This window comes from Typopeltis vanoorti, chromosome 3 (assembly GCF_054136105.1).
Source record: "Typopeltis vanoorti isolate ZY-2024b chromosome 3, IOZ_Tvanoo_1.0, whole genome shotgun sequence".
NCBI classification, from domain to species: domain Eukaryota; kingdom Metazoa; phylum Arthropoda; class Arachnida; order Uropygi; family Thelyphonidae; genus Typopeltis; species Typopeltis vanoorti.
In genome coordinates, this window is record NC_143551.1 from 67,481,973 (window position 1) to 67,506,797 (window position 24,825).

A 24,825-nucleotide genomic window follows, 5' to 3' on the forward strand; every position below is an offset into this window, starting at 1 on the left:
TATTCGCATTTGCATGGCGAGTAGGTTTTTTTGCGTAATTTATCGAAACTTTCGATAAATTACGCAATTCGATATTTTCTTTGGAAAAAAATTTTCCAAAGAAAAAATCTTTGAAAAAGGAACTGATTTATTATAAAAAATACAGTTATATATTTACAGAGTAAAAATCAATAACATGCATAAGATGAAAGAGGAGCTCTCAGAATTTACAGGCTCTAAACCCACGACCTGTTTGTTTGTCTAGACTGAAAATGAAGCCTCGGTATGGTAGATGTACCTGGAGAAAAAGAGAAGGTAGAAAAAGAGAAAGCTTTATATGGACTGTGCAAAAATGACACCCGATACAGCATCGTAGTTTGTTGTTATTTTCCACAAACAATGAAAATCCTGGGTCATTTGAGAGTCCATCGCAGTAAACAATATTAAGACAATGATTTTCATCAGGCTATCGTTGTGCTTCCGATGGATCCCTTGTTTCCTCACTCGATATACTAAGCTTCTATTTGTTAGTTGTGTCTCCTCAACGTTTTTCATTTATTCTTTCTTTCTTTGTTTGTCTCTGTATGTTTCCTATTCACTTATTTGATTTGAGGCATCACATCGTTTCCTGTTTTCAACATGATGTTGTTTCATTATCCCCCCACAGCCCCCCCCCTCTCTGTCTCTCTCTCTCTCTCTCTGGCCATATATTGTTGACATCTTATTGCTGTATTTATTGTTTACTATGCTTGTAATGAAATCAAAACAGATTCACATCTCTTGCCTTATTAAATCGCTCAGTAGAAATGTATGTTATGCTACGATTATTGCGGTTAGCCTAGTGGCTGTGTGCTTCGCAACCCTATGCCTGGGGAAGGAGTGTCCTAGGTTCGATTCCCGTCGACGCCATGAGGAGCTCAATGATCTTCCTCAGCCATAGCCAAATTAGCCGGTCTTGGGCGTGGACAGCAGGATTTTTCTCCTCAGTTTATCTGGGGTTTTTCATCCCGCAAGCAGGCAAACCGCCCCCGTGAACACAAACACGGATTACAGCCATGAATATCGTCCTTAGGGGGGATGCAGCAGAGGAGTGGCGACCCCTCATTAGGAAGGGGACTCAACCCGTCCTAGGAGGGACGAGAGGGGGAGAGGTAGGATAGTAAAATCACATAAAACTGAACCCGATAGCTTCTAATGACGCGAGCCACTGTATATGTGTCGATCGTCCGCGGGGTTAGCCTTAGTGGCTATACGCTTCGCAACCCTATGCCTGGGGAAGGAGTGTCCTAGGCTCGATACAGTGTAATTACACGAGACACTGTATATGTGTCTCGTGTAATTAGAAGCGATCGCGTATAAATTGAAAACAATATTTAAAAAAATCAAAAACTGTATACATTAATTTTAAGTACAATTTTCGGGTTTATACACGGCACCCTTTTTGTGCCTAGTATTGCTAGTATTCTTAAAACTTCTAAACTGAAAATAGTTTGCGACTCAATTATTTTGTTTCCAAAACTTCGATGAACATATCACGAAACTTCCACAAAAGCACGCCATTACTTACAAAACATTTCCCGCTCCTACAGACTTCGATTTATGAATCTGTAATGCGTTTGTAGATTCTCTGATATGGCGTGACAAATTTCCATTCCAAACCATCCGAAAACACGCTAGTTCGAGCACAATTATAAGTGAAGAAGATCGTATTCCACTCGAAAGGAGAAAAAGACTTAGATAAGATTTTTTTTTTTTCGTTTAATATTTTTTTACTGTCCTTATCGATTTAGCAAAATTAAAATTCAATTAAATAGTAGAGATTTATTAACCTCTTTGATCCTTTAGAACAATGAGGGAAAGTTTTAAAGTATTTAAAGTTAAAATAATTATAGTTTCGAAGTTCGGAATATTTGAGTAAATTAAAATAAATCACTGGAGACACCAAGAAAAAAAAAATCAACTAATTGGAATTTACGAACACTAATTGGTTATCGCAGTCGGGGATAAAAAAAGGAAGGCTTTCATTACTAGGAAGACGGGGACGATGGATTGGGACTAGGCTATAAATGCTTCGATCAACAAACTGTAATCAATCCACTTTTACAATGTCTTCGTCCATTCATTGCACAATAGCCCAATTTGGAGAGTCGCTGTTTCCTTCCACAAGGGGAATAAAAAAAAAAAAAAAAAAAAAAGGAAAACCTAAACAAAAAAAAGTACGACATTCAAACTATAGAATGGAGACACGAAGTTAAAAAAAAAAAGAAAAAAAAATCAATCGGTGTCTTTATTACTCCAAAATGAAATCATTGGCGTCATGCACGTGATTGTCATTACTGGCTGGCTGGTTAATTTCATGCCATCGCGCGCAGCACTTTGAATTCTTTCCATTGTTAAGCCCACTACATTCTAAGTGTTTTGTACGCTTGCTGTTGTAGCGACTTTAGTTATTCAAATCGTATAGCTAATCAAGCTAATTTCCATAAACATATTTTTTTTTCGGTAGTAAAGAAGCACCTCTTAGCCACACAAATACATTCCGAGACGAAACTTTACGTATAAAATTTCGTTAATATATTCGTAACTCATGTGTAGGTCTAATGACCTTTGTTTCAAAACAGTAAAATGAAATATTCAGCAGACGTAAAAATAAAATAAAAAAAAAAAAAAAAAGAAATTTAAAAAAAAAAATAACAACGAAACTCTTTTTTTTATATATACATATATCTCGTTTTTCTTTGGTACGTGTTTGTGAATCAGTGTTGTGTTTTTAAAGCTGTTTGCTATGTAAAAAAAACTTAATGCCGTCATGTTTTGGTTAAAGAATCATTTTCTTTTACGAAAACGAGATCTCTGGAATCTCAGAGCTGTAAAGATTTCCCAGGCACAGAAGAAAACACCGTGAACTTGCATAAAATGTGGTCGAAATAGTAGGTAATCTCTTTGATAGCTTTCCAACAGTAAGGCATTTAAATAACTAAATTTATTCGAGTTCGATAAGGTATACACGTCAGTCTTTTCGCATTTAATAACTATACTTTTCGCGTAGAATCAATTTATAAACTGATTTTGGCGGATTAATCTTCGTCCGCTTTTAGGAAGTGTTAACAGCCATCCTACACATATTTTTCCCCCCGCTGCGTCATTTAAATCTAATCATGTATCGATTAATCGATTAGCAGCAGGCTTCGGAAAACTGATGGATACTGTTCCTATCTTTTTAACAGACTGAATATTTAATAGTAATTAAATTTTTAGGAGTTACGATTTTTATTTTATTTTATTTTTTTTTTTTTTGACAGGCGAATGCTTTTTTAATCGGCATATGTGCTCGTGGATTAATGTCGAACTGCCTAACGAAGAGATCAACGAAACTTCCACATCTACCCAAGAATCAGGGTCATCTTTGGTAGAAGAACCAACCAAATGGACTTTAGCTACGACGTCAAATAAGCCTCAACTGAATGATCACACATTCCATGCTACAAGTACGTTTGTTTCTTTCTTGTTTTTTTCCCCTAATATTTAACATTAACTACGCTTTTAAAGTAAAATACTAAGGTGTTCCCTTATATTTTTTTCTCCTGTTTCACGTTCGCAACGTAAAATACGGAAAACTTTTCGCATACAATACTTTTCTGGTTAAGACGTTGCATGAAAGATCTATTTTTTTAAGAAATCTCATATTCATTTAAAGATTTTTCATTATCCATCTTATTTTCCAAGTGATGATGAATAGTATGAAAGAACATTATGGAATGTAAAGATGCTGGAAGTACAGTATCATGGGAGAAATCCAATCTATTATGTCGTTTATAATATTTTTAAAGTTACAAACATTTTGCTCACACAAAGATTGTCATAAAATATACCTGGATGGGAAGAGAACACTAATCAATAATATAACAGTAAAACAAATTAGCCAAATTTGTTCTTGACGAAAAGGTTTTCAAAAACTTTTAACTGGGAACTGAACCAGTTCCTGTTAGTCTCCCCAGTTCGATTTCCTCCACGTGGGTTAAGAATAATGAAAGAAGAAACTGAAATCAGTCTTTTAAAAGTTCGCGATGTGAAGTGGCTTTTCAAATGAGAGTTTAAAAAAATTAACGGAGAATATGCAAATCAGTGAATCAGTTGTGGAATATTTAAACAGGCAAAAATAAGAAATGGCATAAAAGAAGATCTCTTTTACTAGAATAAGGATATTTCTAGAAGATAAGACCACAGAAGATAAAAGAAACGATTTCAAGAATTAATTATAGACCAGATCTTTTTTTTTTTTTACTAAATTTTTACTAAATAGCTTAAGGAAATTACAACGTATACTAGGATATACATTAAAATAAATTTTAATACACTTCCAATATTTCGGCAACGTCACGTTGCCATTTTCACAGGAACTTAAAAACCAGACACGTGCACACAAGCACAACAAGCAGTAAATGAGGACGAAGCAGGAAGCTATTCTTTCTCCTGAAAGTCCTGATGGTGTCCCCCACTAGGGGGCACCATCAGGACTTTATAGACCAGATCAGTTGAAGATAAGATTGAACATACAACAGAGAGAAAGCCCTAGCCAAAAGAGAAGTGTGAAAAAAAAAAAAGTAGAAAAATAATAATTTCATATCCAGTCTAAAGAGAGAGTTAATAAAATTCCCACTAATGACTTTTAAAATTTAAATAATTTGAATCAAGAAACAAGAACGAAGGTTAGAAGCAGTGATTAATGAAGCCACAATCAACATATCAATATAAAAAGCTACAATACCACAATTGAAAAATAACCAGGTCCAACTCATTTCTACGTATGCGTTGAAATATATTTAATAACTTCAAAAACAATAAATCAGCTGGAGATAGTATTAACATGGAGCTGTTCAAATATGCTGATATCAAACACTCGAATATTAAACAGTAGAAACAGAATATATTCCCCGAATTGAGCACATCCTACTTAGATGGTTACTTTTCTTTGAAATTACTAATCGAAAAGAACGAAGAGTTCAATAGACCAACACTTGTGGTATTTGTAAGCCTTTGAACTGTGTGAACAGAAATCAACTCTTAGAAATTCGGGATTTCACTCGCTGACGATGAAATTCTAAATAACATAAAGGCATTGGAGACGATAGCTCATAGACATGTCTCATTACGAATGGATAGCTACCCCTTGACACTCTAGTTGGACAGTTTGACAGAACCAGGTTCTGTCTAACTACGGATTCTTCGATACTTCCCTAGAGGAAGAAATCTGCCAGAAACACCAATCAAAAGCTGACATTTGACTTTAACAGGCCACTAGTCCTACTGTACCCGATGATGATGACAATATCATGGCGCGTGGTGAGGTTTGCTTTTTTTATTCTTTCCTCACGTTAGTAATAAATGAAGTGTTCTAACTAAAAATGTTCTTTAAGTGGCATGATAAGTCATTTTCATCGCCTGGTGCGGCTTATTCACAGTTCGGTAGGTTTATAATATTGCTTGGATCGAAATGTCAAAAGAGTAATAATAATAAATTTGCTTTCTGAATGATGGAGTAATACTACATGGAAAATCATTCCCCTCTATGATCATTTGGGATCGCATTGAAACTAACATTTAAAAAAAAAAAAAATTAAGTTTGACATCGGCTGAAAAGCATCATTCATTTTAAGTCCGTTCAGTGTTCTCGCTAAACTTTCAAACCTACTCTTGGATTCGTATGTTTATTGAGGTACCTTTTCAGTCATAAGCCTGGTTTATGATCGAGAGTTACGGCAACGCGAGGACCAACGAACAATAGGCCAAATATGCACGAAGTTTTCGGACCGCTTTGTTGCCGCTATGGAAATTCAATACATTCGGATTTATATTCTTTATCGTACCGGACCCTTCAACAGCAGTGCAGTTAAACTTTAAATTGTTAAGTTCCAGAGTGGCAGAGCCAAGACGTGGTATTCTTCCAAATTCGGTATTCGAAATCTGTAAATCTCGATCGAAATGACGTACATGGAAATTAAATTTATGTCGCTTTTCAGAGAGTTTTAACCCACCACATTGCACAAAGTAAAATTTATATGTCTGTTATAAAAAAAGCGGTTTTTCCATTGTTGGTCGCGTATTGATGTGTAGCAAGCACTCAAAGGGTTGCTATAGCACCGCGTATGCTTACTCATTTCCTGTCAAAAGATCTTAGTTTTCATATACTTTATATATTTATTTATTTTTAAACTCCGTTATAACGAAAGCCTACAACTGCTGGAACAATTTGTTGCTCTTGTAATCTTACTCGTAATGTCATGTTGATGTAGTTTCATATTATCTTTTATGTTGTACTAAGTTTAATTTGGCATGTAATATTTTACTGAGAGTTTACAACTGATTAAAAGAACTATTTTTGTTTGCAATCAACACGTTTATACTAAGCAGTAAAAATTGATGCGGAAAGTACTAGATTGTCAATCCAGAGAATGAATATCTAATTCAATCAGGATGAACAAACGCAAGGAATAAAGCTGAACGACCACTGAAAAATAAACATGCTGGGATATATTAAATGAGAATGATCGCGATTAAATGGAAGTAAAATGATGCAGTATATTATTTCATGTTGGCTTTAAAAGATCAGCGAACAATTTTATTTTGCAAACGACTGGGCCTCGCCCTAGCCTTCGGTGTTATATGCGGAACTGCGAAAACGATCCGAAGTGTTCTTGTAATGAAATAGCGCTCGTTACGACCGCAGAAAAGAGAGAGAAAGAAATCCTCTGTAGTCTTTTTTAGTACGAGCGGTTATCTGAAAAACCGGCTGTCCTGATTACCAAAAGTCGGAACCGAAAAGAATCGTTCCCCCTGTTCCCTTAGGGGGAATGAAGAAGCGATACAAGAGGATTCGTCCACGGTTTATACAAAAATATTTGGAAAAATGGGCTGTATAGGGGAGGAGGGACTTGTTACATCGGAATTTTCCGCGCATTTCAAGCACAGAACTATTACCAAACAGAAAAAGGATGTCCTTTGGGGGAATTGATATGGCGATGAGTTTATTTAATTGTCAGAAAGTATTAAAGCAATCGCGCGATTTTATTTTGATTAAAAAAACAATCGTGATTTTATCACCAGCAGAGATTTTAAAGGAAGACTTTTCAAATTACATTTGAATTCCTGTATAATTTACTACACGATACCTTTTAAATGTATGACGTGGCCACAGGTTAAAAGGTTGTCTTGGTTGTAAAATACCCGGACTTTAATCTCGTGACTAACAGGAGAAACAATTAAAGAGCTTTTTCAACTGAAAGTAAGCTCACCACTCATGGCCGATTTTTACCCTTCAGGATAGACCAGAGAACATGTCGTGTAGATAGTAACATTATTGGGCTTGGCTTTCGCATTGATTGGCTCCAAAAGAAACTACTTGCGCACGATTTCAAGGATTCAGGACCTAGAACCAGCATTTAATAACTGAAATAGCGTCAATCTAAAAAAACTAGACGAGACCCGAAACTGTGAGGGGGGGGGGGATGGAGAATAGACCTTAAGGTTAGATGCACTGATCTAGTCCTTCCTCGCCTTCCGATACAGCAATCCAGGAAGGGCTCGTATGCAATACCTTGTCTTCATCTCCATGTTGTGTATTATTTAAAAGCGAAAACGAGGAAATGCGCTGTTCCCGTATTAGTGTAGATAAATATTAAAGCCATAAATCCAAATATTAGACAAATAGTTGGATTTAGTATACATTATTTTATTTGTGCTTAGATTAAGGGATAAGAAAATGAGATAAATTCTCTGTTAAAACTGTAAATAAAAAATAAAATAAAATAAAATAAATCGTTCAATGCCTTATCTATATGCTTAATGTGTTCGTGTCTGTCGTGAATTTCTTCGCGACTTCTTTTAAGATGTTAGTGCTTTCTTACGACAATTGGAAGCATTTTTTTACTTTCTCTCAATTAAAATTCAAAGAAAAATGTTTGCGATCTGATGCTTTACTTAAAACGTCAAATGATTGCCGACTTCGGAGCAAAACACCCGCGGTGCATTGACCTCATAGTGTACGTCATTAAAAAGAAGTGCTTGCTGCGTAGAAGATTCATTATTAATACGCGGGCTCAAAGGTGAGCTCCTTATTTGGGAAAAGAAAAAGAGAAAAGGGGAAAAGAAAAGAAGAAGAAAAAAAAAAAAAGGAATCGAAATGCTATCCGTTCACCGTCACGTGACTTTTAATTAGAGAACAACGTGCAGGGAGTTCAGGCTGCGCGAGGACAATCAACGGTAGTCTAATGTTACTAGTGCTCTGCATCCGTCATTGTGCGATGGGGGGGGGGGGGCTTCCAGCAAATTACGCGAACGTTTATTCGTGGCCGATGACGTCTTCTAATGATCGTCGTTGCCTCTTCGAGCTTAGCGATTGATTCGATCTTCGCAAAAACCGCCAAATAATCACGATATTTGGATGCGATGGGACGCATTCTTTGCGCGTTTCTTTTTTTTTTTTTTGCCAGCACTCCTTCACTGACTGCTCACGCACACCGCATTGTTTCGACATTACCGCTTTTAATTCCGCTCTCGCAAAATATTCCCAGCGCTGCTACACTAACCCATCAAAAAGACACGAATACCTTCTTAAACTTTAAAATTTCCAAACGAGCTGCTCACTCATTTAGGAAAGTGCAGAGAAAGGGATTGTCGAATTCCTCTGCTGCAATCCGCAATAATCAGGTGGGTTCTTCGCCGATCATCTCTTACGCCAACGGTAATAATCTGCGGGCTGTAATGAACCTCGCGATCGATCTTTAAAACGTAGAAAATTTAGCCATCAAATGGAGACGGACGCAAAGAAAGGCTGATCAAAGCACGAGGATTTCTGGTATTCATTTCCAATGAAGATGTTATCATTAATGTTTGATAGCGTATCTGGCTGTGATAGGTGGTTAAGCCTAACACGTTAAGCGAAGATGAAGTTGGACTTCCACCAGGTAACCTAAGTACATGAACTTCGTGAATTATCTCGATCAGGGTTGTCCAAAGCACTGTCCGCGGGCCGGATGCGGCCCGCTGTGCGATTTTTGTGCGACCCGCCTGTGGGTCTTGATTTTCACGAGCGAAAAAATAAAGTAATCTGAATCAAATGCGTATTAGATATTTTAATTTTCTATCACTCATCGATAATCTCAATGTCGGTAATTTTATTTGGTGTTTTTACATCAGTATATACCCACGTGTTTTTCCAATATTATGGGTGTCCAAGAAGCGTTCTTACACTGTTTTGTTCCAACGCGCATGCTCCGGACGCTCACTGGGAACGTAAGCGCGCGATTAGTATTGTTCGTTTGTTCGGCTGTCAAGGTTATGTCGCTGCTGCTCACCAGTTTACTAGATACGCATTGTAATGCGGCCCTCGGATAAATATATTTTTTTTAATGTTGCCCTCGGATTACCTAAGGTTGGACAGCCCTGATCTAAATCATGCCTTTACAGTAAACGAAACCACCATGAAATGCGTTCGACATTGGTTTTATGTTTGTGAAAACTGGTTGGTTGTTTTGAATTTCCATCCGAAGCAACTGAAGCTATGAGGCTGATGCGTTATGTCTGTTAATTGCGTGTGTTCTTATGGCCGATTTGTATGTGTTATCGGATGAAATACCCGAGTTTCTGGGAGGGGAGAACCCCTCCGTCTCCATACGATACCAACTAACTCACCTTCAGCTGAAACCTTCGATAAAAGTCCTTCGTGTCCTGGACTGGATTCTAATCCATGTCTTTCAAACCAAAGAGCATCATCAATACCGGCTGAGAGTTTTTGTGCAGGAGGGGGGGGAGGAACTCTGTGTGGTCTGAAGAAGATCAGAACCTGAAGCAGTGTGATACGAAAGGGTGGGGGAAAACACGAGATTTTCTGGATAACAAAATCTTACCATCATTATGCAGTTCTCTCTAGAATTGCAAACTTTAAAAAATATGCACAGTCAACAATATTTCATCTGACTTTATTAAAGATGTCGCTTCTGCTCATCTCCTCTGTCCTACAGCGGTGAAATCTCTCATAGGTAAGAATTCTCCATATTCTCCTCTCTTGTAAAAAAAGTCCACTTTATACTTCATAGGATGGATGTCGTTGACGAACTGTTCAGATTGTGCTAGCATCTGTACAACATTCTTTTCACTGTGTGTGTGTGTGTGCGTGCGCGCGCGCGCACGTACGTAGACGGTACGTAGTCAGCTTATTGAGTCGAAATGTATTTTGGAGTAACTCGCCCACTCACAGTTTACAACAACAACACGTCTTTAAAACTGACGCTAAACTTGCGTCTTCTGGAATGAATTTCCTCTGATATCGCTTTTCTGGGAGTCCATTTGTAAAATGATTACGAAAGACAAGGATACTTGGTAGGTCGTGGATTTTAAGGGCCTATGAGTACCGTTATTAAATACTAATAACTCAACTTTTAAGGCATCCCCATCTGAACGTTCCCTACGACCAAAGCTAAGGCTAGGAGGCAGCATATTACGTCAGTTAATCGCGTCAGTTTTCGGAATGAAAAATTCGACCTCTGGACAAAAAAACAACTTGTGACCTTCGTATGAGACAGGCGCACTCACAGTTCGTTGAAAAGTCCTTAAAAAAAGGTTGTGTCCGAGAAGGATTCGAACCCAGGTCAATCCAAATGAAGGTCTAATTCAGCAACGTCCTAGCAATCACGAGGTCGTCTTACTACAGAGTCGCTTCATCAACGTTATCTCCGAATTCATAGGACTTTCGAAATACATTCAAACTCATTTAATAATCACTAAAATAACAAAAGAGGTGTTTTTTAGTGGAAACTCCTCAATTTTATCTTCAATGTCTCATGTGACAACATTGGAAACGGGTGACGATCTTGACAAATTAGGCCCTCGATTATTGGAGGGGAAGATATCTGATTGCCGCAGCCTGCTTGAACATTATCGAACAGTTTCCTCAACTGGTAACTGTTACTTCCATCAGATGGTGCGCCGTCACGAAGGCAGAATCATTTGGGAATGAATTCAAGAGTATACGGCCGACTTCTCCATGATTCAGTGAATCGGCTGGCTAATCTATTTTGCAATATGATAAAAAAAGAAACTGTTTTGTGACAAAATTCTTGCGCCTAATCTGTGTTATCTTTGGACTGTGATGGTATTCACAAGAAATTATCCCTGTAGAAGACGGGTTTTTCTGATTGCGAAAGAGGGGGAGTGGGCGATCTTGTCCCGTTAGATATTTACATTCTAAAGGGATATATATATATATATATATTAGCAGCATAGTAGCAAAATCACATACTAAAAAAAAAGAAGCTTGGCTAATGGGCAAAAACGCTATTAACTCTTCTCGGGTTGTTCAAAACCTTCAGCGAGTTGAGTCACTATCAACAGGAAGCAGTATGGATGAAATAAATGTGAACATCTCAAAACAAAAACAACTCAGCAATAAAAAGGGGAGGAAAAAGAAATAAACGGCAAGAATTTTTTTTTCTTCCTTCTTATTGACATTGGGGTTTGTTAGAATAGCTGTGAGCAAGCTGTAATTACCACGCATGGGAAGTCTAAACATGTTGACTGTTTTCCGACAAGAACTGTTTTTGTGCATCTTTAATGAAATTAGCATTTTTTTCCGTACAGTGTCCTCTAATGAACGTCCATTTATTCCGTTTCTGAACCTTCGGTTCGTGTGACGGTGGCTCCTTTTCGATGCACTCGAATCCAAGCGAACGTATACGATGGATTAAGAAGGGTTAGTATCCAGTTTTAGCCATACTTATGATCATTGCTGACGTCATATGATGGCAATATTCCACACCTCCTATTTTTTGTATCACTTTGAAATATCATTAACTACGCGTGCAATTTTCACGTCAGCAGAAATTTATTAATTTTTTTTTAAACGTCCACAATAAGTCATGAATTATTTAATTTCTTCCTTGTCACTTTGATCGATGAAAACGACATCGACAAAAACCGTTTTGACATTGCTTTAATTTTTTTTTCTGAAAAACGAGCAACGAAATTATATTAAATTTGGCTTTCTTGAGTTTATGATAAATTAAAACAAATATTAATCGATTTCAGGTTTTTAATTCTTATTAAACATCTTCGAATCGTAACGTCCGAACTTTGTTGTAGGGGCCAGCAACGTTTAATTTTGTACACGGAAGAACTTGGAGAAACAGAACGTCGAGCAAGCTAGAAATGTCTTCGTGCATATCTAAACATGCTTCCAGATTTCGAGTAGTTAAAATGGTGCCAAAGGTCATCGCTGGCCTCGGAGTAAGGAGAGTGCTTCTGATCGAGTTGAAGGGGCACCGTTCAGCTCAATCAGAAGCACTCGCCTTACTCTAAAATATAAAATAATTTCAGAGAACAGAACATCGCCATTAGGTAGTGTGGGAAACACTCGTTGCAATTAAAGTGAGCCGTGAGCTTCAAATTCATTGGCATTAAAACATCGATTGACGATCATAATTTGAAAAATAACATAATATGGTGACAAAATTCACGACGCTAAAAAGTAATCAATTGAGCTTAGCAAATCACTTGAAGAACTAATACAGGAGGATCCTCAATCTGTACGACTTTGAATTTTTTTTCGCGACCAAACCACTCACTAAGGCTTATAAACTAACGTACATTGGGACAAGGATTAGGCAGTTCGTCTAAATTGAACGTTTTCAGGCATTTAGGTATATAATGTAATAATATAATTACGTTAATGCCACTGTTAGTGAATAATTCCCTCAGAAAATAATAATAATAATATAAAGTAAACCACTTCTAAGACATGTTTGTGATATTTCTCTCAAAAATCTGAGTGAGGAGATGAAACTTAATCATGGAGACATTTGGGCAAAGGTAAAAAAACTCTGATTTTTATTATTATTTTTTTAATGTAATAGTTATGGAAGTCTTTTCCCCCCTCTATCTTGAGTAGCACTTATAAGACTTTTTTTTTCCATTCATATTTTACCTTATGGTAATTACACGTTTTCATGAGTTGCTTTCACAGCTTTCCTGGGAACTCGAATTTATCAAATAAAATACAATCTTAACTTAATTCATGAAGTTTTGCGGTATAGCATGCCTATTGTCTAGTCATTATTATTATTATATCACACCTCCAGGGAGTCCAAAGACTCATCGAGGGAGGGCATCAACTCTACAACTCTTTGTTTCACTACTCCACCAACCTTCATCATCAACCAACTTCTTCATCATCAACCAACTTCTTCATCATCAACCATCATCTTCACCAACGTCATCTACCATCACTAGTGCTTTCACAGACAATCACAGACATCCATACCCAAGGCGGGATTCGAACCCGCAGCCTTTTTGGCTGGAGAGCGGATACGCTAACCACTCGGCCAACCAGGCAGACAAATTATATATGTAGATTTAAAAATAAATCGACCATCGTTCGAGTTTTGTCCTGTTAAAAACTTTGCTGCCTATCTTTCCTTTCGTGCCACTAATAAATAAATAAATAAATAAAACAAAATAAAGGTAAAATAAATCTCTAGTAGTTTCTCCACTTCATGCCACATCATTAACGCTTAAACCAGAAATGTGAAATTACGTATTCCTTTATTATCTGATCTTAATTTGCAAACAAATCGCGGTCAAGTACTTTAGTTGAAGTTTCTAATAGTAAATATCAATTTTCAATAATACGAGGGAAATGTTAACAATAAACGAAGGCTGGTTATTATCAAGCCCCAGTGTGCTCCAACATGGCGGTTTAATCACCTTCTAAGAAAATATTTACTGCCTCGTGTTAATCAAAGAGTGCCATCTAGTGGCAAAATTTGAAATTGCCGTTCCGAGATCTTGCGGTATATAAAGCGGTAATGACCTGTATTTTCTTTTCACATTTCCTCTTAATTTGTTTCTGTTGCATAAATTTTAAAGCACAGATTTCCAATTTACCTGCTTTCGTTGTCATCCATAAAGAAAGCATTCTGGCATTTACACTTTGCGTGCATTGGGTTAATCAGTCAGCGCGAATGTGTTTCTAATGAAGGGTGCTAATGAGTGCACTACCTCTATATTCTCGTTGTACTTACAGGGAGGGAGAGAGAGAGAGAGAGAGAGAGAGACTAAGTAAAAAAAAAAAAAAAACTGTACTGCAACTTTCATTTCCGTATTGCAATATTCCAAGTTTAGTATTTCAGTATGATGTCAATTTTGAAACTAAGTTAATGTTTCAGGATTTAATTATCCCCAAATACATTATTCCAAATACCTGCATAATTAGTTATTCAAGTATTTGGAAAACAAAAATTATGATAACAAATTAATTAAATAGACCCTAAAGAACGTGGTAAATGTACCGTGTAATCATCTTGGTTTATTAGTATGTAGGTGGCGCCATCTAGTACTAGATGTGTTAAATACGATATTTACTCCAAAATTCGAGGGAAAATGCTTTAATTGCCAAAATTTGCTTAAATTGCACTTTATTGTTATACCTGCTATTTAAGTAAATGTTTAGTCTATAAACCGAAGAAATCTAAATATGGATAATAATAATAACAGCATCATACTGTACACTATGATATTTAATATGATGAGTCTTCGGACTCCTTGGATATGTCAGGAATAATAATATTAATAATAATAATCCTCCGTTGATTAATATGAGGTATTAGGACTAATACAATGCTTTCTGGTAGTCGATGCACACTTACTACCAGGGGCGGCTCGTGCATAGGCACTACGGATCTGCAGCACCTCCAATTTTTCTCGACATATAAATATATTTATTAATTTATTTATATTTGCTTGTAACATTTAATTTTATCATCAACAATCTTATACAGTTCTCTTATTTTGTAGAAAAAATAATAAAAATCCATCTTGTAACACTCAGGAGAGCGAAGGACGCCAGCAGCACTGTGTTTATTACATTGCTGCTAGCGTCATATTGCTGTGTTTGTCATATTAGTACGGCGTAAACATATTCACGTCATAGTGAGATGCGAGCTATTAGCGTAATGCGGCACTGTTCGTCGCGCAGTTCCACTGTTGTTTATATATAGTTTGCGCCAGTAGTAGAGTGTTCGTAGTGCTTATCGTGTTTACTCCGTCTCTTTAAATATTTGGACATTACAATTACAGACATAACATTTGTTACAGTTTTTATTTTAGAAGATTATTGGGGTTATGATAATGGATTTTATTTTTAAGTAATTTTGAATTACACTAAACTATACTTTTATCGATAATAAACAGTATTTTTTCATGAAACAAAACAAGAAGAATAGATTTTATTTTAAAGTAATTTTGAATCATACCAAACTGTATAATTTTACAGATAATAAACAATATTTTTTCATGTTTATTTTTTTTTTAATTTTTACCATAATTTTGATATTTTATCCAAACACGTATACACCGTACTTACAGTATGTATGTAGATTTCGAAAGTTGCACATCCCCACGATTTCAAGCCACGAGCCGCCACTGATTACTTACTACATAAACTAAATAAATATACTTCCACGCGTTTTACCTTTAATTAAATTTTTGCAAATGAGGCTTCTTGTTTTGAATTTAGAATTTAAGAAAATATCTTTTCTGCCCAATCTCTAGGTTCGGCCCTCGGTACTGTTAGCGCCGAGAGGTCGAACAATTTCCTTTTTTTTTTCTTTTTTTTTTTTTATTTTATTTTAAATCCTCCTGGATTTAGAGGTGTTCTTAATAAGCATCATGTTAATCCTGTATTTTTTTTTCTTCTTCTCTTTCAGCTGGTTATGCGTATTTTGACAGCGTCAACGGTAAGAAACGTCAAAGAATTGTTTTGCAGAGTCATTCGTTCCTCGTCACCAACGTAGTGATAGACTGTTTAGCATTCTGGTTCGCATATTTTGGACGATTGCATTCGGCTGTTCTACGAGTGCTTCTTGTCAGCGAAAAAAAAGTTCGAGGTGAAAACCCGAGAACAATTATTTGGGAAGCGAACACTTCAAAACTGAATGCATCGCGTTCCGAATGGGTCTTCGCCCAGACAAGCATCAACACTGAACAAGCCTATAAGGTAATAACGGGATTGGTTTATAAATTTAGTTTTTCTATTAGTATATGTGCGTATTCGAATTCGGCGAATTTCATTTCGTGCAGCACAAGCATTCGAGTGGAATTTATTGTTTATTTGTGTGTTTAAAATTAGCTTAAAATGCTGTCTGTTTATTTCCACCAATGGTGGTAATTGGACATTTAAATTATTATCTTAACCAGTAATTGTTGCATAGCTAATTAACGAGAACAAAAATAATTATCTCGGTGTGTGTGAGCGCGCGCGCGCCTTGAAGAAACTGAAAACGTCTTTTATGCAGGCACACTTTGCAAGACAAATTACATCGGTAGCCGTGTTAGAATACAATTTCGATCGCAGTGTGTGTGTGTGTGTGTGTGTGTGTGTGTCCAGCGCGGTAAACAGTCAGTTACGTCTCTTTTGTTGCAGCCATATTTCGTCTTTTGCCTTCTTCCTTAGAATTTTCCTTGTGCACAGCTGGGCGTAATTGTCTCCATTTGTCATCTGACACACAGCAGACAGCATTCTCTAGATCTGTCTTGTAAACAGCGGTGATTTACGTCTTCCATCACATGTTTCGTCCAAAATGGCTGTTGACACGGACATTCAAATTACACCATTTAATGACTTTTCTCCCTTATTCGACACGCTTTTCTTCGCAGCTATCTGCATAAAAATTTACCCGCTCGCGTTTATCAAGTTTGCTATGCCTTTTAATTTAGCACTCTTATTCTACCTCCCAAGAAAGGTGCAATAAATATCGGCATGGCGTTGTTGTCGAGAATTCAGTAAGATTGGCAAGCCTGTAATAAATTCAAATACCTTGCCTTAATGTTTGAGCATTTATTTTCACTTCCGTGGAGGCGCTGCTGGCGCGTGTAGATTTCACTCCAGTGCAGTAGCTTTTGTAGAGGACGTTTTAGCATAATAAGTGCAATGGTTGAGGCAAAAAAAAAGAATTTTTATTTGTTCGTCTCGTATTTTAATGATCATTCGGAATCGATCATTTCCATAAATCGGTCGTTTCGCAAAAATAAGAAGAAATTAAATTAAGTAGAAAGTTAAAATGAGCTGTACATATGCTTCCAAAATGTCAACAGAACCTTTAAACCATTGCTTGATCAGAAACCGCACGCGTCACTGACTTGAAAGATGTGTGCAATTACTTGGCGTCTTCTGCTTGCATTTATCGTTTGATATGACAGAAGTAATTAACATAAACTCTTTGATTCCAGTTTGAAAGCGGTACGGTAAATATTGGCTTCGTAAGTATTCCCGAGAATTCACTCAAACGAACGCGATTCTCGAGGTGACAAATATCTGACACGAACATATAATTTATTCTCGTTTGACGCATTTATATTTTTACTAATATCGTAACTAAACAGCTTAGTAAAATGAAGGTTCAGCATTTAGATAAAATAGATTTCGTTATTTTAATACATTTAGAATCTCTATAAAATGGCTATTAAAAAATAAAATAAAAAAAGAATAGCGTAGATACTAAATACGGTTAAAAGTGTTCGAGGTTATTCAAACCAAAATATTTAAAAGTTTGCATTGCAAATCGATTCACTTCTACATTTTCTAGCAACTCAATTACTTACCTTGTAATGTGGCTATTACAGTTTCGTAGCAATTTTAAGTTTCCGATATACTTCCACATATTTTTTATTTCACATATTTTGTTTTGTTTTTTGTCCGTAAAAAAAATATGTATGTGTTGCTCACCTGGTAATTGATTTAATGTCAAAACTTTTATTTCGTACGTAACAGATTCAGTTCGAAGGAGAAGCAGACAATGGTGGTTTTGCTTTAGACGATATAACGTTTTACGATGGAACATGTCAAAGTAAGTGGTCGCTTTTATTTTACCATAATAGCATTGGGGATACACTCATGAAAGCTTTATCAGCTGCTTATATTCGAAATAACTGCTTTGAGAGACCCCTTTTTGAATGCTTTATTAAAATTAAACTCCGAATTTCCAAGAGGAAATCGGTGCAAGAAAAAATAACTCGATAGATATACTAAAAAAAAGTTCTCAATAATAACTCAGAAATATTTCGCATTTTAGCTTTTTTGTATTTTTTATGCAATTGATAATATTTTTTGCGTTGCTATAAGAAACAAAACAGTTTTATTTTGGAGTTTCTAAGGCACATAACGTATCTACTTAACATAACTGGATCAATGTAAAAAAAAACGGAATTTTTAATCTAAGTTCGAACACATAAATATTTATCGCTCTTTTATATGGACTTCAATGCATTTACTGCACATTTGTATCGAAAACTTCTATTTCGTTTTATTTATTTATTTATTTATTTACTCACTTTATCCCTATAGATCTTTTCTATTCCGCGTATGAGTTTTATGTTTCTTCATTTTTTGAAAGAATCATAAAAGCGATACGGCTTTGTTTTGTTTTGTTTTTATTTATGTTATTTTTTTATTAAATACATCGAATGTTTTTTTAAGCAGTAAAAAGTCTTGCTACACGATTTTAGTTGCGCATAATCTGTCTTAAAAGAATAAATATTTCAAAATGTACATGCAAATGACAGAAATCAATTAAACCCGAATATACTTTTCAAATCCTGCGCCTACTAAATTAGTCTTTTGATTCGTATTAAACGACTGAGAAACTAATAAAACTTGATCGTGTCTGCATTCGTTTTATACTTGTTAAGTAATCTGGCGTGAGGTCCTTTTATTAGTTACGCAATCTAGTTATTTTGCCGAGAAATTCTGTTGCAGTTTTTTAATACATTGTATGGCATTCTGGGGTTCCGCTCAACCACATTCATTTGTATGCAAATAAAATCTTTATTTTCACAAGAATTACAATCGAAGGAACGTTGATCTCATTACATGTTAACATTCTCTGACTAACGGGAGTTAAAATCTAAAACACAAACAAAATACTACTTTTATGATTAAAGCAAATAGTACACCATACTACACAATTATAAGACACAGTTTTATTATTTTGGTTAATTTATGATCATTTCACTGAAGTAGGATTGAAAGTTGTCGTTTCGTTTCGATATGTTAATGGATCATCCCAAAGATTAAGTTTCGATTTATAGGCCTAGCATGCTTTTTTTTTTATTAATTGGTTAATGATCAAAAACATCGCAATTGTTATCTTTATGATCTGATAAGGACATCATTTTGCTGGTGTAAATAAAAATATTCAAATCTGTCCAGCGTTTATCAACTCGATATATCTTTCCTCTGCTATTTCGTCTTGGCATCTTAAGATTTAGCTATTGAGATCTCCTTAACGTTCGGATTCATCGAATACATCAACTTGATGTATCTTTCCGCATCTTTTTCGTCTTGGTGTCTTAAGATTTGACTGTTGCGATCTCTTTAATCCCTCAAATGCGGAGTCAAATCTATCTTCCACTGAGATAATTCTATCCAAGTAATCTATCACAGAGATAATTATAAGCGTGTCTCATTATAAGCGTGTTTTTTTTTTTCCCTTTTTGCCTGTGAATTTTCTTCAAGGATTAATAAATTAATTTTCATTCTAGCCTTTTTCTTAGCATTCAACACGTTTACTCCAAATTTTTTGAATGCTAAGTAACTCATGTTTTTCCATTATCCGGTTGTAGAAAACAGGACACTCGATTGAAACGGGAGATAAGCCAGAACCGAAACTAGTTGTTGATAAGCGGCCATTATTTTTGGAAAACTAAGCTTGCGTTATTTATATATTTCATTGCTTTATTTCAGATCGTCCAAAATCCGCCGCTGTTTGACTCTCGAAGAACAGGCAAATGGAATCCTTTTACACTGCACCAGAGTTTTCAACAGAATCATGCTGAATTCAAAACGTATCATTTCGGCAATTTCAGATGGGAGATGCGGATTCACCCGCTGGTCGAAAATGGACGAAGTAGAATAACAATTACAGTAATTTTTTATATTCCTCAATGTACTTTTTTTTTTTCTGAGAAACACTATTTCACAAGACCACTGAATTTGAATTAGACAAGCACGCATCCATTGTAAGAAATGGTATCCGGAGAGTTCATCGAAAAAACAGTTAATCGAAAGACAATTCATCGAAAAGGCAATTAACTGAATGAACAATTCACCGAAAATTTTAACTTTTGATCAAAGTGATCCATTGAGAACAAAAACTGAACCGTGCAGAGCGAGAAAGCAATGCTACTTTAATAGGGAATAATTATCGAACAATATGGTTTCTTATTGTCTTTCTTGTCCGATAACTGTTTCACGTCTGTTCATGGGACTGATTTGCCTGTTTTCGGAAGGAAAAGCTCAGCCTACGCAGGCTCCATTATTATTACTGTTGCTAGTAGCAATATGCGACTCCAATACAGCAATTATTATGGGATGAATAAAAGTTTCAAATAGCGAATCTGATTCAGATTCGCTAATCGAAACTTTTACAATAAAAGGTCGAACCGTTCCAGTTTTCAGTTCATCTATATTCGGGGAAAATAGATGAATTAAACAAAGAAATCACGTGTCCAAATTATGTATTACAATAACTCTCTGACTTAGCGGAATTAGTAGAAGTTGCCGGTACAAGAAGCTGTTTGCACGGTTCATTTTTTTGTTCTAAATGGATCACTTTTATCATAACATTTTCGAAAAAAAGTTTCGAAATGATATTAGCAATTCCACTTTGGCTGAATCAATTTAACGAAATTTTAGTTAAAATTTTCGGTGGATTGTTTTTTCGATGAATTTCATTTTCGACGAATTGTCGTTCGATTAACTGTTTTTTTCGATGAATTTTCATGGAACCGTAAGAAACATTTCTGATCAATGTACAACTGAGAAAAATGAAGACAGATCATAAAAAGGAATGTTGCGATTAATAAAAATTAAAAAAAAAAAAAGCTCTTAGTGTTTTGAATTTCTGTTTAACATCTGCTAGTAATTTTTCATCGACTTACACTCGACAAAAGAGTACAGAAAAGAGATTAGTAATGACATGACCGTCGCCAACTCTCACAACTGCTGCTGCTGGAAACTGTCGCTGGGTAAGCGAATGTGCCCCAGACGCTACATTACAAAACTGCTGACTCAGAAATATTTATTTGACAAAAATATGAAAAAAAAAAAAAAGATTTCTCTCAAGATGCTTGACGTTGTCCTAGTAAGCTGCTACATGTGTGCGGAGATTTTCTTCCAATCAGAATTATAATTATTCAGTTGTCCTCTTCGACCGTATCACTCAGAGCGATGAAGTTTTCTATATATATGTAATTTGTTTTCAAAATTTAGCCAATAGAGGTTGTGCATGCATGTTCATATAGTAGGCACCTTTAATAAACAAAGAAGGACTAGACAAAGAAGAGAATGCCTGTTGAAAACCGAAAAGTGTGATGGGATCTGAAAAGCATTTGGTTCGTGATTGGACGTCGAACATGTACGGAACGATGTATCGCAGTCTGTTGAAGCTGATCTTTTAAACGGAAAGTGGGAAACAAGGCTTGGAATCAACGGTAATTCTTCATCTATTGAGGATGCGTTTAGTTTGGTTCTTGCAAAAGGCATTTAACATAAAGAGGAAATCTTGGTGGAAATAGTTCTCTCCCGCTCTCTCTCTCTCTCTCTCTCTCTCTCTCTCTCTCTCTCTCTCGATCTCTGTCCCCACTTGTTCTAGCCGAACAAATCCTATCCTCCAAAAGAAAGTATCAATTACATCAGATTATTCTTGTTAATGCAAAACGTGTGTTGTATGAAAGTGTCTACAAGATATATATCATCATTATCAAATTCCTGCTATGTACCTTCAAGGGGAGCGTACAGGAACTACATGAAAACTTACATCATTACTAATTTCCTGACTAAAATTTTCCTCCAAATCAGTCTGTTACCTGTCAAGACTCCAACATTATCAGATCTTATATTTCTGTCTTCTAAGGCACTTTTTTACTGCATCAATCCACCTATATCTTGGTCTTCCTCTGGGTTTTTTTCCTGCCAACTTGGCAGAGAACACTGCTTTGCTAATCTTTCTTCGCCCATTCTGTTTAAGTGACCATACCACCTGAGATTAGCCCTGCTAACGCATTCCTGGATGCTGGCAATGTCAAGTTCTTTCCTAATATCTTCATTTTTAATATGATATTGCCATTGATGCCATCTGTTCACGCCTCTAATCTTTCTCAGGACTCTCATATCTGCGGTCTCTAGTCTTTGGTCAAGTGTTTTTCTTCTGACCCAGCTCTCAGATCCATAAGTTAAAATCGTGCCTAAGTAGCTGAAATGTTTCACTTGTTCTATAGGTTTTCCATTCACAATGCAGTTGATATTTTCAATATTTCTGCCTATTCTCATTATCTTTGTCTTGTTATTGCTGACCTTCATACCATATCTGTTATAACAGTTTTTCAATTCAGTCAGGGAACCTTGCAGACTTGTAGGGGATTTATTTAAAAGTATAACATCACCCGCATAAAGCAAAGAGCTGACATTAACATCTCCAATTTTGATATCATGTTTAATACCACATTCCTTCATAATGTGATCCATATAGATAATGAATAACAGAGGGGATAATGTACATCCTTGTCTCACACCAGATTTAACATTAAACCATCTTCCTGTACTTCCTTCAATTCTAACTGATGACTTACAACTTAAATAAAGACAGTATTGCTTGATATAATGCTCGATACAATATATATATATATATATATATATATATATATAAATGTATCTTTATTCTCCTTGGCTTAAATAACTCCATTGATAGATGGGTTTGTCTGGAATTAAATTAACCTCGAAGTAGCTAATGTCGTGAAAAGAGTGGATGTTTTCCTCCATCCGAGAACTTACTTCGGCTTTGAATGAAAATTCCATTTGGAACTTCTGATTTTGATTGCCGTTTCCATTGCAAGTCGTTGTTTTATTTCAGTAAAGTAAGCAAGATACAATAAGTCGCGTTCTAATGCAACAAAAAGCCGTTTTAAATCATTTTAATTATATAAATTAGTATGAATGGCTTTAGTCGCAATTCATTACCAAAAGTGGAACAAACATCTCAAACAGAAAACTACTCCGAGATTTGAAATCCATCATCTTCACGAAGTTTAACACTCGACTTTTGTTTTGTTACTCAGATTAATTAAACGCGTATAATGTCTTCATCGAAATGTTTGACTCGCTTCTCGTGTGCACACCGTTATTTGCGATTTAAATAATTATTATCCTTTCTACCTCGACGAAGGTAAACCATCGAGAATGACTGAAATGGCGATGCAGGCAATCTCTTGCTTAATTTTGCTGTCCAAATTAATAAATATCATTACTGGTCTTGACCTTCCAATTTATTACAATCAATTTAATTACATTTGGCTAGAAACTCCTTTAGATTCATCAAAAGTAGTTTCTTCAAGACACCCTAATGGAACTCCACTTGCTTTGTTTCTGAACGCTACCCAATTATGTTATGTCTTTCAATCAGTGATAATTAATGACATAACCATAGTTCCATTATGTCCGGACACTATATATTGATCGTGTTGCGTGTGCGTGCGCGCTTTTGGTGGCGAAAATAAAAATGCTCTGATGATATAATAATTGATGTCCGGCATTTAGGGAATATGCAACGATAAACGAATGATTCGCTACAATCGTAAAGACAGCTAACAAAGCCATTGTTTTCAAACTTCCTCGATCCAGTCATAATTAAACTTCCAGATAAATAAATTAAACGAAAACACACGGGGAATCAGCAGAAATGTGGTTAAAGCGAATATCATTTCCAATAGGAAACGTCGAGAACAAGAAAGTATTCTCATAAGACTCGAATAAAGACAACTCGCTTATTAAATAAGTGAATTTAAAACTTTAGCAAGCAGTTGACGGAATTAATCAGTCCGTTGCCAGTTATGAATTCGTTTTCTTTAAATAATACTGATTTCTATATTAATTTACGTTAATATTTCGTTAAATTATGACGCGAAAGGGCTGTCAGGATTAGTTATTCATTTCGGCAACACAAATTAGATTTTGTCTCAGTGACACCTCGAAATAGTACGGAGGGACGAACCTCGAAATAGTAGTGGCGGGGACGAAGTTTGCAGTTGGCAGTAATTGTATTACTATTACCTAATACGTATAGGATAATTAGTAACAATTATTATGTACATATTACGATTCTTTCGACTTGCGCTGACGATGATGACTCATTTGCATCCGTAAGGATGTTTTGTTTAACTATTTAGTTAAACTATTTTATTTAGTTTTGCCCCGGTCACGAAAAGTTTGCTTACGCTTGGATCCGCCGAAACCTTTATACTTTCTGTATTCGGCATGAAACTCGTGTAGTTTCTCTATGGCTTTGAAATAATGTTGGGTTGAATATAAAGAAATGCTAAATATTAATTATCGATAATATGCGTAATTATTACTGGGGAAAAGAGGAGGAACAACCACAAAGAAAAAAAATTGTGAAGGGACTTAACCACGGTTGGGTAAATTACTACTTGAAAATAGTCGCATTTTACATTTGTACACCGTTAGATATTTGTGACTGCAATGATGATACAAAACTGCAGCATACGGAAAGGTGTATTAGCAGTACCAATGGAATGTAATCATTTTTTTCTCCCTTATGCATTGCTATGTTTCGTTAGCAATCTCTCTCTCTCTCTCTCTCTCTCTCTCTCTCTCTCTCTCTCACACACACAATAGGTGAATGGTTGAAAATAAATAATTTTGACTCCTTTGAAAAAAAAAATATAATAAAAATCACTCGCTTCTCCAGGAGAATCTTTATAGTTTTTTTTTTTTTTTTTTTTCAT

At 35.8% G+C, this 24,825-nt stretch overlaps 1 protein-coding gene across 1 annotated transcript in view; it reads left to right on the forward strand.

Annotated features, from left to right (window-relative positions):
- Positions 1-19,915, forward strand: part of LOC150108233 (MAM and LDL-receptor class A domain-containing protein 1-like) — a 135,449-nt gene extending 115,534 nt beyond the window's left edge. The window contains exons 14-17 of the mRNA XM_090390431.1: positions 3,282-3,467; positions 15,735-16,024; positions 17,798-17,873; positions 19,769-19,915. Coding sequence (XP_090246557.1) covers positions 3,282-3,467; positions 15,735-16,024; positions 17,798-17,873; positions 19,769-19,794 — 578 coding nt within the window. The 3' untranslated portion in view covers positions 19,795-19,915. The remainder of the gene's footprint in view (positions 1-3,281; positions 3,468-15,734; positions 16,025-17,797; positions 17,874-19,768) is intronic.
- Positions 19,916-24,825: the final 4,910 nt, after the last annotated feature.